This window comes from Pleurodeles waltl, chromosome 4_1, assembly GCF_031143425.1.
Source record: "Pleurodeles waltl isolate 20211129_DDA chromosome 4_1, aPleWal1.hap1.20221129, whole genome shotgun sequence".
Lineage (NCBI taxonomy): Eukaryota > Metazoa > Chordata > Amphibia > Caudata > Salamandridae > Pleurodeles > Pleurodeles waltl.
Genome location: NC_090442.1, coordinates 543,572,409 through 543,589,837, shown reverse-complemented (window position 1 = coordinate 543,589,837; position 17,429 = coordinate 543,572,409). Strand labels below are relative to the sequence as shown.

The 17,429-nt window shown below is 43.2% G+C and overlaps 1 protein-coding gene across 1 annotated transcript in view; it reads left to right on the top strand.

Annotated features, from left to right (window-relative positions):
- Positions 1-17,429, top strand: part of MET (MET proto-oncogene, receptor tyrosine kinase) — a 412,414-nt gene that overhangs the window by 66,295 nt on the left and 328,690 nt on the right. Inside the window, exon 2 of the mRNA XM_069228922.1 lies at positions 9,839-11,053. Within this exon, the coding sequence (XP_069085023.1) occupies positions 9,839-11,053 (1,215 nt within the window). The remainder of the gene's footprint in view (positions 1-9,838; positions 11,054-17,429) is intronic.

The following is a 17,429-nucleotide window of genomic DNA, read 5'->3' as shown; positions in this document are numbered from 1 at the left end:
CACTGCAAGGCCTGTGTGTGCAGTTTCACTGTCACCTCGACTTGGCATTTAAAAGTACTTGCCAAGCCTAAACCTCCCCTTTCTCCACATATAAGTCACCGCTAATGTGTGCCCTAGGTAACCCCTAGAGCAGGGTGCTCTGTGTGTGAAAGGCAGGACATGTACCTGTGTAGTGTACATGTCCTGGTAGTGTAAAACTCCTAAATTCGTTTTTGCACTACTGTGAGGCCTGCTCCCTTCATAGGCTAACATTGGGGCTGCCCTCATACAGTATTGAAGTGGTAGCTGCTGATCTGAAAGGAGTAGGAAGGTCATATTTAGTATGGCCAGAATGGTAATATAAAATCCTGCTGACTGGTGAAGTTGGATTTAATATTACTATTCTAGAAATGCCACTTTTAGAAAGTGAGCATTTCTTTGCACTTAAATCTTTCTGTGCCTTACAATCCACGTCTGGCTGGGCTTAGTTGACAGCTCCTTGTGCATTCACTCAGACACACCCCAAACACAGGGTACTCAGCCTCACTTGCATACATCTGCATTTTGAATGGGTCTTCCTGGGCTGGGAGGGTGGAGGGCCTGCTCTCACACAAAGGACTGCCACACCCCCTACTGGGACCCTGGCAGACAGGATTGAACTGATTGGGGACCTGGTGCACTTCTTAGCCACTCTTTGAAGTCTCCCCCACTTCAAAGGCACATTTGGGTATAAAACAGGGCCTCTGCCCTACCTCATGAGACACTTGCTGGAGAAGAAACCTGAACCAGAAACTACATCCTGCCAAGACAAACTGCCTGGCTGCTCAAAGGACTCACCTGTCTGCTTTCTACAAAGGACTGCTGCCTTGCTGTTGGCCTGCTGCCTTGCTGAACTCTTGTCTGGCTGTGAAAGTGCTCTCCAAGGGCTTGGTTAGAGCTTGCCTCCTGTTCCCTGAAGTCTCAGGACCAAAAAGACTTCTCTTTTTCACTTGGACGCTCCGTGCGCCAAAATTTTAGACGCACAGCTTGCACCGCGGCGAGAAAAATGCCGCACACCAACACTGATCGACGCAACGCCTTCGGGACGACCAGAACTTTCGACGCACGGCTTCGCAAGGACAACGCCGACCGACATCCAGAGGAGAAATCGACGCAACGCCTGCCGTGAGATCGAAATTTTGACGCGCAGCCCCGCAGAACGATGCGCAGCCGGAAAACAAGCAGGAAAATCCACGCACAGACCCGGGACATCTGGTAATCCCCGCGATCCACAGAAAGAGACTGTACGCGCACCGGAAAACGACGCACGACTTCTCCGCGTGAAAAATAACGACGCAAGTCCGTGGGTGCTGGGGAGAAATCGACGCACACACCCTTTTTCCACGTATCTCTTCTTCTGTGGCCCTCTGAGGAGATTTTCCACTCCAAACCAGGTACTTTGTGCTTGAAAGAGATTTTGTTTGCTTTTTAAAGACACTTTATATCGCTTTTCAGTGATATCTCTACAAATTCACATTGCAACTTTATTCGTTTTGACCTACAATTATCCTGATAAATATTATATATTTTTCTAAACACTGTGTGGTGTATTTTTGTGGTGCTATATGGTGGTATTGTATGATTTATTGCACAAATACTTTACACATTGCCTTCTAAGTTAAGCCTGACTGCTCGTGCCAAGCTACCAGAGGGTGGGCACAGGATAATCTTGGATTGTGTGTGACTTACCCTGACTAGAGTGAGGGCTTTTGCTTGGACAGGGGGTAACCTGACAGCCAACCAAAAACCCAATTTCTAACAAACACCATCTTCTGGGGGCTAAAATCATATTCATTGTGTTACTATTGGAACAAATAATTCTGTAATTCACATAATCTACTTTGTATTTTACAACAACATGGACATAAGGCCTCATTTCTGGAAACATCAGAATTCACCTTATGTGAGAGGCAGCATCTGAAGCGTTCTGCAATGTAGCCGACAAAAGATTTAAATGTAACCTAGTAAATATTAGAATCAGCCAGCGGCGACCACTGCAAATCTCAAGGGGAGGGGCAGGCAAGGGGAGGGGGGATGGAGGGACCGGAATAAAAAATAATAAAAAAGTACCTCCTGCCGTTGTCGCCGCCACCGCCTCCTCCCACCTCGATCCTTTTCTGGTGTCCCAGCATTAACTGGGACACCAACACAGGCTCCTCAGCAATCCTGATGCTGCTTTCATGCTAAACGTAGCATGAAAGCAGTGTCAGGATTGGTCTGAGGGCTTGGACTGCCTCTCAGACACAACCCTGTAGTCTGTGCAGTTTCTAAAGCCCGACTGTTCAGCACAGCCAGGCTGGAGAAACCTAAGTGCGCATGTGTGTTTGGCCGGCCTGAGACGGCTGGCCAAACACACATGCATACTTAAGTGCACTCTCTCCTCCTCCCGCCTCCTACCTCCTGTGGTGCAGCCCACCCCTCCCTTCACATGTTGGTGGCTGAGCCAGCAGCTAAAACAATAAAGAAATATTGTTTTATCTTTCAGCTCCTGGCTTAGCCAGGAGGGGGTGATGTTCCTTCGCCATTGCGAAATAGCCACCATATCATTGGATGTACAGTGGTAAGAATCCATTCTCTTATATTTCTGCCATCTGAAAGTGTATTAGTTTGACACCCGCTTAAGGCGGCATAAATATGTGAAGTTCTGTTAGAATATTATTACGTTGAAAAGCTCAGTATGTTTGTGTGCAAACATTTTGTGTCTGACCATCATCAAAAAGCTTCATTAGATAAATTTGCCTATTTGAATTGTTCTGGATGAAACTAGGAGATGTCAACAGCATCTCAAGTTTAAAATCGCCAGTGGACCTATTCTGATGATGCCCGATCTTCTTTGAGGTACAAACTCACAAAAAATTAAATAGGTAAGATCTTCAAGATATTTCTGTTTTTCTTCATGTTTAAACTTTTGTGAACATGTGTAAGACAGACCCTCCAGCATATTGCGATTAGCAAAAAAACTGCAAAAGCCGCACTTTTGTAAAACTCCTGTGCCTGCAAAAATTACCATTGTAAGTAAATCGATACCCATCCTCCTTTTTTTTACTCTGCTTTGTGCTGAGACAAAGAAAGGAGGGTGAGCATTAGGTTAACAGGCAGCAGAGGTGTGAAATTCCTCTGTCGCCTACCTTTAAAATGCACAAGCTCTCCTTCTGTTCTATCAGGCCCTTGCCCTCCCCATGCCTTTTGTTTCCTGGGACCTGTTCCCCTTTACTCTTTATTTATTTGCTGCACTTTTATATACCACAAACTTGGCATGCATTGGAGTGTCATTAAACAAGTTTTTATGTTTTTGGTGAGATTAAGTGTTTTGCCCATAATCACATGTTGAGCCGATGCTGGGACTCCAACCTAGTTCCCCAAGTCCAAAGCCTGCAGCTCTGGCCATAACACCACACCCTCTCAGTTCACCACAGAAAAGGAGAGTCACCTCCTCCTGTGTCTCTTTTCTTCTATAGTAAACACCTCTGGTCCCAAGAACACTTGAACACTAATGGTCCTCACTCCCACTGTCCTTCCACTCTTGAGTATCCAGTGTACCTGCGACTCCATTTGCCTCCTGCTGCCCTTTGTACCTCAAGAATAGAGGCTGTTCAATACCAGAGAGAGCAGTTTTCAAATTTGGAGATGCATTCTTTGTCATCAGACACCTGTTCTGTTCTGAGGATTCTGGGTACAGCTGGACATTTCTGCCAGGTCACAGAAAGTGACTGGTCAGAGTCTCCAGTATTGCCCGAGCAAACTTTTTTTGACAAGCACGTGTTTTACTTGCCGCACAAATACAGCAAATTTTGGGGTTTGAGATCACAAATTTTGCTTTTTTGCTGCAAAATTTGCCATCCCAAGCTGCAAAGTCCTGGGGGTCTGGTAAGATGGCTGATGCTAGTCTAAGGGAGTCCTACTTTTTCAATTTACTCACATGCCACAGCAGAGGAGGAGGGTGCTGCAGATGCCCTCAACTAGGAGCAGTATGTTCCAACATTCTTAGTCCAGCATGAGCTAAGCCAAAAAATTTCTAACGTGGAAAAAGGTCAGAACACATTCCTCAGTACCTCTAGAAGATGATCTAAAAGCATGTCTGCTTTCTCTGCAACCAGTGACATTGTAAAACAGCAGCTGGAACACATATTTTAGGCTGACCAGGCCACACCATGACAAAATTAACAGCAGTGGTCTTTCGTTCTGAACCTGAGTTGTCCAGTATTCCAAGAACAAACATCTTGTGCTGTCTCAGCTATGGTCAACCTTGTAAAATTGCTAGAAAGTCAAGTCAAGAGATGACCCAGACTCAGATCCCACTTTGCATAGAGATATCACAATTCTATCCTTCCCATCATCTCCCACTCTAGCAGCACCCCCCTCCCAAACCTCAATCCCAGAGGTGCTCGGTGTGAAGGAGAATGGTCAGCACATGTGACACACTCCTGTAAAGCCGTGCACAAGAAAAAAGAGTACATCATTTTATTCTGCCCTTGTGTAATTATTACAGCACTTTTCTTGTTGATTATGTTTGTAAGAAATTGAACTATTGATTAAAGTGTATGAGAACCCTTCTCAGGCAACAACTGCAATCCTTGTCAGGGTGAACCACAAAAGTCACTAAATTACGATTGGTGCAGCACAGTCCGCCTTAATTTAGAGCCACTCTGTTAAGTATTAAGTATTTATGCAGCACACAAACAATTTTCAAGTGAAAAAACAATACAAGAAAAATCCCAAACCAATTTAGAAAAATAGAGTACATATTAATAAATAAAATGAGACGAAAATTACAAACTTTCAATCACTAGAACGGGATATATTTAATTTTAAAGCATTAGGTTAAAATAATGACAAAAAGAGCAAAGCACTAACTGAGGCTATTTAGTTGTGCTGGAGCAGGATAAAGTAACAAGTTCAGGCTAATCATGGTGGAACACAGGCCAAGCATGGACAAAGTTTGGCCGGCTGAGTGTTGTACCTTATGTCATTTGTGTGAGGTGTGCATGATGTTGCTTCATGAGGCTTTGAGACATCTGGCATTCTACATCATGGACATCATTTAGGGGATGCCATGGGTTGCAGCTGTGACCCCTGCCATGCTCCTTGCGACCCCTGACACTCTGTGTGCGACTCCTGGCCTCAGAGGTGGCAAAATCAATACCAGGAGCATGGGGCAGCTCCTCCTTACAGACGTTGGTTGGAGGTCCATTTGGTGCTTCATTTTCCTTGTTTTCTGTCAATGTCTTTTTTATACTAATAGTGAATAACATAATATTCACTATTAGTGTAATAAAGAAATGAGTACAGTTAGCTGGAATATGACCCTTGCTGGCATCTGAGGTAAGAAACCATACTTTTAAATTGCATGTGATGCCACCTCCACTACCCCTGGCATCTCTGTGAATTGACGTTCATGTTCATGTTTGGGGTTCATTTCTATGCGGCTGTACGGCAAAGCTTTGTGGGGCTTCACGTCATGCAGCATTGGTTCTGATGATACTTCCAGCTATGCAGTGAGGCTTTGCGGGGCTTGGTGTCAATCGATGTCTATTCCAATCAAACTTGCAGGTGTACGGTGAAGTTCTGTGGGGGCTTTGCATCAGTTCCGATTAAGCTTGAAGCTGTATGGCAAGGCTTTGTAGGGCTTCACTTCCCTTCATGCTGGTTTTGATTGAACCTTCAGTTAGGCCAGTAGAAGGTCTCTGTGATGCCAGACAAAGGTTTGAGAACCTGTGAAGGCACCGCTTGAGGATTAGGAACTCATTCCAGCAGACAAGTCCAGTTCCAGGTCAAGGCAGGGCCAGTGAAGCAGGTCAGCTGGGCTTTTACAGTGAGGCCTCTGGAGCTTGTTGTGTCCCTCTATTTCAGAACAATAGGTCATACAACTGACCATTGGAGTCACTTAGATACCCTGGGAACAGGGTGTTAGTACAGTTCTCCTTCTCAAACAGCAGGACAGTCCTCTAGGGGTCCAGCCAGACCTCCGACAGCAAAGTAGCAGTCTCAAGTAGCAACACAGCAGTTCTCTGGGGTCCAGGAGTGTACTGAAGAGTCACTGAGAATGTCTAATATTTATACCTGGGCCAATGTTTGAAATGAGGTAGACACCCTAGCCTACACCCACATCTAGCTCTAGAAAGTCCTTCCTTTTCACTGCCAGGCTCCAAGAAGTCTAAGGTGGCTAGTGTCAGGTTCTTTGTGTGTGCTGGAGGTAGTCCTTTGAAATGTAATGGGGCAGACAACGGCTCCACCCCTCACACTCTCGCAGCATGGCCCATCCTGCCTAGATCTAGCCCCCCATTATTTCACTGTCTGGGAAGAATACTCAAAGAGCAATGGCCAACTACACCCAGTCATGTGACCCAGGACACAGGCACCCACCAAATAGTTAGGTCAAGAAAAGCCAACTTTCCAAAAGTGTCCTTTTCAGCATTGTGCCCTAAAGTCCCACTGTAGCATTAATGAAAGATTTAAATTACAATTAATTTAACTGTAAATATGATAGTCCTTCCTCCTCCCAGTCAAAAGTTATCACTTATTAAATGTAATAAGGTAACCCAATCCAATGGGAGCAATAGGCCTTAGAGTAGTGAAAAACTAATTTAAGAGTTGCTCACTACCAGAACATGTAAAACGTAAATACATATGTCCTACTTTTTAAATATGATGCTCTCTGCCCTATGGGCTGTTTAGGGCCTATCCTACAGGTGACATAAATAAATAAAAAGAAAGGTTTAGGCCTGGCGAAAGGTTTATATTTCCAGGTTGAAATGGCAGTGCATTACAGGCTGCAGTGGATGGCCTGGGACATGTAATAAAAAAGAAGGCTACCTTAGTGGTTGGCACAATGAGTACTATGTGCCCACTGGTATAAAAAAAAAGCAAGGGTGGAGATGCCACAATGCTCGCACATCAACAGAAGTTACAAATTAATGTCCATACAACCAATCATCAGAAAAAATTAAGTAGAAGTCCAGTGGGAGCCAAAACCAGCCGGGCACCTCCCACCACAGGTGTCCAGAATCACTGACTACGGGGTAGTCAGCGAGGATATCAGATATATAAGCAACAAGCCAGGGCACACCAACGAAATCCAAGTCGTGAATCCAAGTGGTCAGTCAATGAAGATAGAAGTCCAAAAATAGGTAGCAGCCAGACGTTTATTAAAGTATACACCAGTGTGGTCAGTATTCAGATCAAAGACCACATGCAAAGCACAAAATCCAACATGAACAGCTGAGACGTGTTTCGACTTCTAGACTTTGTCAAGGCTGTAAAGAAATATATACAATATGTGCTTGTTGGTGACATTTATCACAACCTACTTTTATAGCAATATATACACTGAATAGAAAGTAAACAAAGCTAGATCCAATTGTCCCAAGTGCCAAGATACAAACATCGAAGTAGTGCATAGCATAGGTGATGCGCATCATCCTCCTGTGGTAATGCATTCACGACTTGAATTTCGTTGGTGTGCCCTGGCTTGTTGCTTATATATCTACTACGTGCCCACTAGTAGCATTTAATTTACAGGTCCTGGGTCCATGTACTACCACTTTACTAGGGACTTACAAGCAAATGAAATGTGCTGATTGGGTGTAGGCCAATTTTAGCATGTTTAAAGGGAGCAGTGGTAAAGTGTGCAGGGTCCTTAGGTCAACAAAAGAAATTCAGCAAAACAGGAGGAGTGAAGACATAAGTTGTGGAGGGAAACCATTCCAAGGATGTCAGGTCTAACAATGTTGTTTAGGATACCTATGTTTGTTGATATTCCATGATTTCATTCCTGCACTTCTAATTTATAGTTCAAATCAGTTTTTTATTATTTTTGAGAGGTAACACCTAAACTCACCTACATTCCATGGCTAGTGAGGCATAACCAGGAGGGGTGAGGTAGAAGGGTGCCTGGGGCAGGGGGCATCGGGTGGGAGATTATGTGAACGAGGGAAACTGGTGTAGTCCACACGAGAAGGGGAGTCCACTCCACCTGTACGGGTGCCTGGTCAGACAGAGCTTGGCATTGTGGGAACGGCACTGCCAAGCCTCCCTGGTAGCTCTGCTGTCTCCAAAACTCACTTGGGTTCCTTGCATGAGGCGGAGACATTTGAGGCAGGTCGGGCACAAGATTTCACAAAATTCATCTACCAGGAAGCAAATACACAAACCCCACTTTTTGTCAAATTGTGACAACCTTGTTTCCAGTGAGGTTTTTCCATCCCAATAACATCCCACAATTTGTGCAACCAGTCAGTGTGGGTAGTATCAGTGCCCCATTTGGATGTGATTGGCTGCTTAGCTGGGTAGAGAACCATTGTGATGGCCCTCACCCTATTGAAGCTCAAGGGGCAGGTTAGTGTATTTGGTAATCCTTGTAGTATGTATCTGGGCAAGACTGGGATGACCATGTCAAACACTCACAAAAACTTCTTTCCATTGTTTATTGAGGCTTTACTACTCTGGGTATGCTTCTTGACAACAAAGGGAGCGGACAGTATGGTATATACGTAAACAGAGATGGTGGTAGTGCTCAAACAATGCAACACTGGTCTTTTCACAACTGTATGCCTTCAGTAAGTCACCATAGCATTGCGGTAGAAATATATTTTAGCATTTTTCAATACATGTTTCAATCCTTAACAGAGAAACATAGTCATGTATCCTAAATAGGGAAAGGGTTTGCAAAAGTATCAGTGACAAGTTAGCAAACTAGACATATATCCCTCATAGTGGATCAAAATTTAAAATATATCCCCAATAAAGATTCATCCTGGAAATTCGAAATAAATGGAAATGCACTATCACTAAATAACATTGAGCAAGTAGCCTTTTTAATGCACCAATGTTCACAGACGTGCTCAGGCAAGAACAGTGAGTTGAATATTATAGATACACTGCAAATAATATTACAACTTGTGAACCGTCCCTATGCGTGTACTGTTAGCTTGCATTCCAATACTGTTCTACTATGCCCTTATGCGTTTTTTTATGCAATCAATCTCAGAATGTAATGTTACTTAGATAGTAATGTGACCATACAACTCGTAGACCAGCACAAGAGAGTTAAAATGACAAGGTGCAAGAAACAAGGCTTATATTAGATTTATTTTGGACTTTACATATTGATTTTATCTTTTCTTTATACTGTGCTTTTATCTCTTATTATAACCCCTTTGCTTTCAACATTACTGATTACTATTGTACTCAACTAAGTAACAATAGCGCAGCCCCATCCAATGTAAAAGGGTCTGTTTCTTATAATCCTGTAAACAACGCGTGGTCATGTCGCTTTCAGGAATAATTGTTTATTTTCTGAAGGGGGCTAAAATTAGCTGTTAGTCAGTAGAACTCCTCACAGAGGGAACAATACCACCCATGACTCAGATTTTAACAAATACTTTGGTACACAAACCAATCCCAACCACAGGTCATTACCGTGGTCACTCACGAAAGTACTGAACATCATATAAGGCATGACTCTTTAAATACAGCCCACATCAAACAATGACTTAGAAAGTCGAAAGAAGAGATCTGCAAGCCTTGTGGGTTTCATGACTAGGCACATTTATTCTGATTTGTGTATTTTCCGTTTGGGTTTAATCGTCTTGCTTACTGCTTCAAACGTTTTATGTACAATATCTGCATTGTGTGATTCTGTCTAAAATTAAATGTGCAGTCATTATCTATTTGTGTCTGTCATCTGATATGATAGCCTGCCTTTGCTTCCTGGGTTATGGTATAACAGGCATCTAGTCTCTTTCATGCTACAGAATTTAGTTGAAAACAAAGTTTAAATGTCAGTACTATTTTTATATCTTTTTAATTCTCCTTTTTTCAGAGCAGTCCCGTGGCAGTGATATCCATGCACTTGCACGTCTTCTGGGGAGCTTTGCTTCTGTCTGCACTAATAGAGAAATGTAGCACAGATTGTGAAGAAGCAGCAAAAAGGTCAGAGATGAACAGAAACATGACTTACCACTTGCCCAACTTCACATCGGAAACCCCCATCCAGAACATTGTACTGCACAATGGGCAAGTTTATGTGGGAGCCGTGAACTGGATCTATGTCCTCGATGAAAATCTTACAGCCATCTCGTCGTACAAAACGGGACCTGTGTTAGATAGTGCTGAGTGTTCACCATGTCAAATTTGCACTCACGAAGACAACTTTGCGAATGCTTCTTGGAAGGATAATGTAAACCTCGCCCTATTTATGGAGACCTACTATGATGACCACCTTATCAGCTGCGGGAGCGTACATAGAGGTGTATGTCAACGTCACGTGCTAGATGCCTCCAACCCAGCAGACATCTCAAGCAACGTGCAGTGCATGTATAACCAAGAGAACAATAAGGATGCCCACAGGTGCCCCGACTGTGTGGTAAGCCCTTTGGGGTCCAGAGTACTGACAATCGTCAAGGACAGATTTGTCAAATTTTTTGTTGGGAACTCTCTCAAGTCATCGCTTCCGCATGAGCAGTTCTTGCACTCCCTGTCTGTGCGGCGGCTGAAAGAGACCCTAGACGGTTTTCAGTTTCTCACCGAACACTCTTTCTTAGATGTTCTGCCTCAGTACAGGGACTCCTATCCAATTAAGTACGTGCATGCTTTTGAGAGTGACAGCTTTGTTTACTTTTTGACAGTGCAGCGGGAATCTCTTGACTCTCAGGCCTTCCACACCAGAGTCCTGAGGTTCTGCTCTTCGGACTCAGAACTGCAGTCTTACATGGAGATGCCCCTGGAATGTATTTATACAGAGAGGAGGCGGCGGAGGTCAACAAAAAGAGAGATTTTTAATATTTTGCAAGCAGCTTATGTAAGCAAGCCAGGCGCAGCTCTGGCCGAGGAGATGGGCTTTCACCTCAACGATGACGTATTGTTCGGTGCGTTTGCTCAAAGCAAACCTGACTCTTCTGAGGCAACAAACAGATCTGCTGTCTGCGCCGTTTCAGTGAAAACAATCAACGAATTCTTCAACAATATTGTGGACAAACACAGTAGGGGCTGTCTTCAACATTTTTATGAGCCGGATAGCAAATATTGCAAAAATAAGGTAAGAACTAACCAATTTATCCTGTTTACTTTTCGGTGCTCTTGCTGTGCTATATAATAGGGTTTCAAGAAATGAAATGTCCTGTAATAGTGGTAAGGAGCACATGGGTTTTGCATGAATACTAGAAGTTGGAAAACAAACGTGATGTATCTGTCTAGAGGATTAGCGCGAAAACCAGTTTTCTTGGAATTTCAAACAAGGTAATCTGGCTTTCGGGCCTTATTTATGTTTTTGTACCCGCGTACTCATGTTTTGACCTCATGGCGTCGTGCTGTCAGTTGACAGTAAATACTGGGTTTGTTTAGTGCAACCCTAAGAGGTGAGGTTTCCTTGTGTACATATCTCGTTTATCACTCCTGATGTACCACACACTGGAGCAGGGTTGTGTTTTTTAAGACAAATAATTTACTACAGCCTTTTGTCTATTTTTCACTGGTAGATGAGATAAACAATGAAGCTCGCGTTTACCAGTAAATGTACATACCTGTGTTTCACTGCATTGGTGATTGCTCTGCAGGTATCTCATGGGCAGCTATGTGAGAAAAGCTGAAGCTCTCGATAGTATAGATTTCTAAGAAGTTGATATATTGGTGTCTGAAGACTGAAGGAATTTCCAACCCTTGCACTCGAATGTCCTTACAGTGTTGGCCCTCTGTTTTATATTGGTTGCCAAGTATCATTAACCTTTTATAACCTTTAGGGTTCTATAGCAGTCCACATACATCTGAAGCAATGTATGCACGCAAATTGACCACAATGAGGTGCTAAACGGAGTGTAAATGTAACTAAAGTTATATGTAAATAACATGATCTTAACCTTTCTAGAAACACGTGGTGCAATGCTGATCACGGTGATATTTTAGATTTTATTTTGCACGCAGTTTCTTAAACAGTGTTTGTCAACTTCTCAAAAGAGTTCGAAGCAGACAGTTAACCCTATTTAAAATAGAAGCATAGTGAGTGTGTAGGTGCTAGAGTGAGTCGTGTTCACTCGGCTCACACGCTATCTTTACTATGCACAGTATAGTCTATCTTCTTCCATTTGGTTCCAGGCACTTCGTTCCACAGTGTCTCATACTTCACATAAATATTTGAAATCAGCCCTACATTATTCTCATCCTCCTTGACTTCTGTTGGCGAATTTTGTACCTACTACTCCCTCACTAGTTTTTGCCCCAAAAGGCTTGGTTCTACTTTTGATACACTCCACTGGTCCCAAGCAGAATTGATTACAGTAAGACACTCTTACTCCTGCTCCTTAAATCCAAGTTAATACTCCGCAGAGCATATTCCACGTGGCTGCTCGTCTTGCACCTGACAATGGCCACAACAATCACTTCTCCCCAATTCTAATTGAGCTCCAATGGCTCCTTCTTGAAGCAAGATTGTCCTTCTAACACACTTACTTCACCTGCGATGTGGTCCACCTAAGCACACAAAAATACCTGTTGTAAATACTCAAGATATCTGGATTTGCTCACGCTTCCAGACGTAAAAGTAGATTATGACTATCATTCTCAAAAACACAAGACACTGAAACAGACGTCTGGGCCAGCAGCTACACTCTGGTATGCCTTATGTCTCTGCCCCAGGAAAGCAACTATCTACAACTTCTTCAGATATGAACTCAAGAAATACCCAGCTAAGAAGTAGCCTCATGATGCTTAAACCTCTCTGCAAGGGTTTAATGATCTCATGTTGTAGCCATCGAATGCCTTACTTTGATGGATCCAGTCTGCCCGAAAATGATTGTTCCTGAAACTGATGTGTACTTCATGGACTCGCTTTTCATGAGTTGCATGTACATTAAATGTGTGTGTTCTGCGCACTTGTCTTATAACATTACACATTTATATAACCTTGCTCTCTTGTTTCCGTATTGAAAATTATAGGTTTTGGTACCTGCTCAAATAATGGTAATTCTTTATTTTGCTTTTGCTCGCCTCTTTTTGTGCAGAGTTGCAGTTCCATTGAGGCCTGCTCTGCCCCACCGAAAACCATGAAATTACAAATAAAATACAAATAATTTCTGGGAGGAGTCATCACCTCTTTCTTTCTCTACAGCTTCTTGCAGGTGGAATGCCGCTCACCTATGTCCTTGTGCTACCAGATGCACCACTACCTGTATTTGCAATTAATCGTGGACGTCCTTCATTGTACCTAGTGTGCGTAACAGAACGGAAGGTTTTGTGTTACCAAGAGACAGGCTTGTATGTTGTAGTTGATAAATATGGGTCCCAAGTCTGCTGCTATGACAAAGCTGAGGAGGTATGCACAGGCATGTTCCCAGGCTGTACAGGAAGAGTTGCTCCTATGATCATCTTCTTGTGGCTTAGGGTTGCCATGAATGATCCTGGGTCTGCAGTGGTTTGGAAGCAGCCGATGTATAGACATGGACATCAGTGGGTTTCAACCTTGGAATTGGCATTAGTGTCTAGAATTTCTCTGCAACCAAAGCTCCAAAGTCAAGGATGATGAGTAATGGGTGATCATTCACTTTCATATGCAGTACCACAATTTGGTCTCTGTTCCTCCCGTTTCTACATGGTGTATTTTCTCATTGGCGTAATTTATATCTAGCATTCCTAGGCTTGTCACTGTGATGAGGCAGAGGGCACATGGTGTTAGCAGTTCCTTCTCCCAGACATGGACTTCAGCAGCTGTTTCCTTTTCCTGGATCATTGTGAATTTTCCTTTTGCACTTCAGTGGTCTTTGTTCCACACACATGTAATTATCATGTGTGTCTCAAATAGGTGTGGTTTGTGCTTCATTTGTGCTAATTCCTGTGTCACAATGACGTTCACTGAAGTGGCGGTATCCAAAATGAACTGGGCTTGGTGGTCTCCTATCATGAGGCAAACTCTAACAGTTTGACTTCCAGCTCGTTGACAGACATCATTAAGAGGTATTCTTTCTCATCAGATTTGTCAGATACTGTTAATGTGGTTGAAATGCTGGATAATGATGTGGGCGGCCTTTTTCTGTACTTGGTCTCGATAACCCTTACTTGGTGTTTTTCTTTGTCCTTTGATTTACGTAGGTGTCTGGGTGCCCCTGCTGTCATCACTCTGGATGTTTGGCAGTCTGTCTTTTATTTCCTTCTTGTGCTCAACAGACAGAACTGAAGTGTTTTTTCTTCCCACACCTTTTGTATGCCTGGCTCTTGGCTGGGCATTTTTCTTCTTGCGGTTACTATAGGGCAGATCAGCAGCATGTCCGTGGTGGTCATCTGGTCGCCGACCCTTGTTCATCTCTGCTCACATGTTTCTTGCTTCTTATGGATCTAATGCCTTCCTTGGGTGCCTTGCCACAGTCCATGGCAGCAGCTTGCTTTTTGTTTTTTTCTTCGGCTCTAGCTGTGGCCAGCATCTTGTCTGGCTTGTGTGTGCCTGTTGGACAAAAATAGGACCCTATTCTGAATACTATACTTGATTTTTAAGCCACGTATCTTTTTTTAAATAATTTTGTATAATTTTCTACTAAAATCAATGCCTTAGCCTAGGATGCTTTAGAACTGTATAACCCTTAGACAGGCAAGCATATTGTTCCATAGGGAACCAGTTTGAACTTTGAATGTATGACACTCTCCTGGCATTGCAAACACCTTTCACTTAACCTAACCTCTCCTACGGTGCTGCTGTACAAGGTTAGTAGCTGGGTGGCTGCCCGGCTTGCCCTCTCTCACTTTCTTGGCCGTTCACTGTATAAGCTTCAAGAAATCATGCGATCCTTTCATACTTTGTTGCCGCTAAACCATTTTGAAAGCAACGGGAATCTCTCTGTTGGGTGCCGTGCCTTCGCCTCTTTTTCATTTTTAAGCAAATTGGTCTTGTTCCGTTTTTCCATTTATGTTGATCATATGAATGCAGCTGAATTCTGAATGACAATGAAACCGTGTAAACCCATATATGTGTGTTAATTAATATTTTTTTAAGAAGTTATGTAAGTACGTCTGTATTTGCCATTCGCGGTTTCTACTTGAAGCAAGTCTCTTAGTAAAGAACAAATGGGCTCATTGATAACCAGACAATTCAGTATTTCTTCTATCTCTTTTCTAAGTCATTATGATCGTGTTGATCAGTTTAATGTTACATTGTTTTTCCTTTTGATTGGAAATAAGTCTGTGGTGATAGAGGGGTGTGAAGAGGTGCAGGGCTCTTTTCTCCTTCTACCAGCACCACAGTAGTCACCCAAGAACAATAATGGGCCATTTGTATGAAGCCATGAAGTGGTCACAAGCTCAATGAGTCCCTAAATCACAGAGTCTGCGGGTAATAAATGTCTTGTTAGTATTTACTATATCCATTTTGTGATTCATTAAATGCTTGCTGAATCATAAAGTGGTTTAGAAGTGTATGTTTATGGCTGCAATTTGGAATGCTGGGTACTAATGGTTTCTATGCACTACAAGTCACAAACCTTTCAGGATCCCTATTTTTTTGTGAATGTGAAAAAAAAGTTTGTTTGGGAGTGGACAGTGGTCTATGGAAAAAGGGCAAAGTCTTATACAAACGACATTTTTTAAATACAGCACTGTTTCCTTTAATGAGAATGGGCTGCCTTTAAAACAAAATTGCTTTACTTAAATACAGGCATGATAATCTGCATATCCTTTATGGCATCTGTTAGAAATGGGGTCTCTAGATGGCAGTCGTTCACACTCTGTCCAAGTAGGAACCCTCAGTCTAGTCAGGGTAAGGGAGTCACACAGCTAAGGCAATCCCTGCCCACCCACCTTGGTAGCTTGGCACGCGCAATCCAGCTTATCTCAGAGGAAATGTGTAAAGTATTTGAACACACACACACACAGTAACACAGTGACAACACTACAAAAGGACACCACACTAGTTTATACAAATTGCCACTATTTACCTGAATAAAACCAAAACAACAAAAATCCAATGTACACAAGTCAAGATATCACTTTTAAAAGTTTAACCAAGTTTAGTCCACAGAAATCAATGGATGTGTTTGTTTTAGAGCAAAGTACCTTAGATGCATCAAAAATCAAAAACAAGAACAAGCATAGGGGAGGTGAGGCGCTGGAAAAGCAAGCAATGCATTGGTTCCTTACAACCAGGGGAGGTGATGCATAGGTTACTTACTGTCGCAAGGAGGTGATGCGTTGGTTCCTTACTGTGAGGGGAGGTGATGCACCTGTTTCCAGTCACATAGCCTTGGTTCCTTACTGTGGTATGCTGTCGATGAAGAAAGCGGCACCCAGGGACGATGTGTCAAAATCTAGGTGTGCTGTGATGGTCTACAGTGGCAAAGCAAGCGTTGCTTCAAATCTGCAGCAGTGGTGCAGGGGTTGTGTAAATTCTGCAGTAGCGAAACAGGCGCTGCATTGGATTCTTCCAGTGATGCATCAATTTACAGGGCTACTGGGAGTTGAGGCATACATTTTTTCTTTAAGATCACCAGAACTAACTTCCAAGGGCCCAGGGACTGAATTTGGTCCCACTTGGTAAGTCAGGATCTCAGCAAGAGAGCCCAGATGCTGCCAGGTAAAGTATTTGATGGTCCTGAGACTTCTTAACAGGGGGCAAGCTCAACTTAAGCCCTTGAAGAACCTTGGAATCAGGATGTAGAAAGCAAAGTCCAGTCCTTCCACTCCCAGGACAAAAGCAGCAAGCTGCAGGCAAGCACAACATAGCAACAGGCAGAGTGGCAGTTCTCCCTACAGCATCCAGATATTCTTCCTGGCAGGATGCTCTCAGTAGAAAAGTCTTATAACTATGTGGTGTCAGAGGTCCACTACTTATATCCATTTCTGTCTGTAAAGTATGCAAACTTCAAAGTGAAGTCTTTGTAGTGCACACGAATCTGCCTTTCCCTGCCGCATAACCCAGACACACTTCAGGAGGTTGGGGGCTGCTTTTATGTGAGGACAGGGACAGCCCTATTCGGGTGCTGGTGTCAGCTCCTCCCACCACTCTAGCTCAGGAAGACCCATCAGTCTGGTGATGGGCCATCAGGATATGCAGGGCACAACTCAGCTCCCTTTGTGTGACTGGAGTGAATGCACAAACAATCCAACTGTCAACCTAACCCAGACATGTATTCAGCAGACTGGCTGAGGCACAGAATGGTTAAGCAAGAAAATGCCCACCTTCTAAAAGTAACATTTTCAAACCTACAATTCATAAACCAACATCACCAAAATATGTATTTTTAAATTGAGTTCAGAGACCCCAAACTCCACATCTCTATCTGCTCCCAATGGGAAATTACACTTAAAAGATATTTCAAGGCAACACTCATGTTACCCTATGGGACAGATAGGTCTTGCAGTAGTGAAAAATGAAATGACTAGTTTTTAACTATCAGGACAGGTACAACACACCAGACATGTACAACACACCAGTACATGTC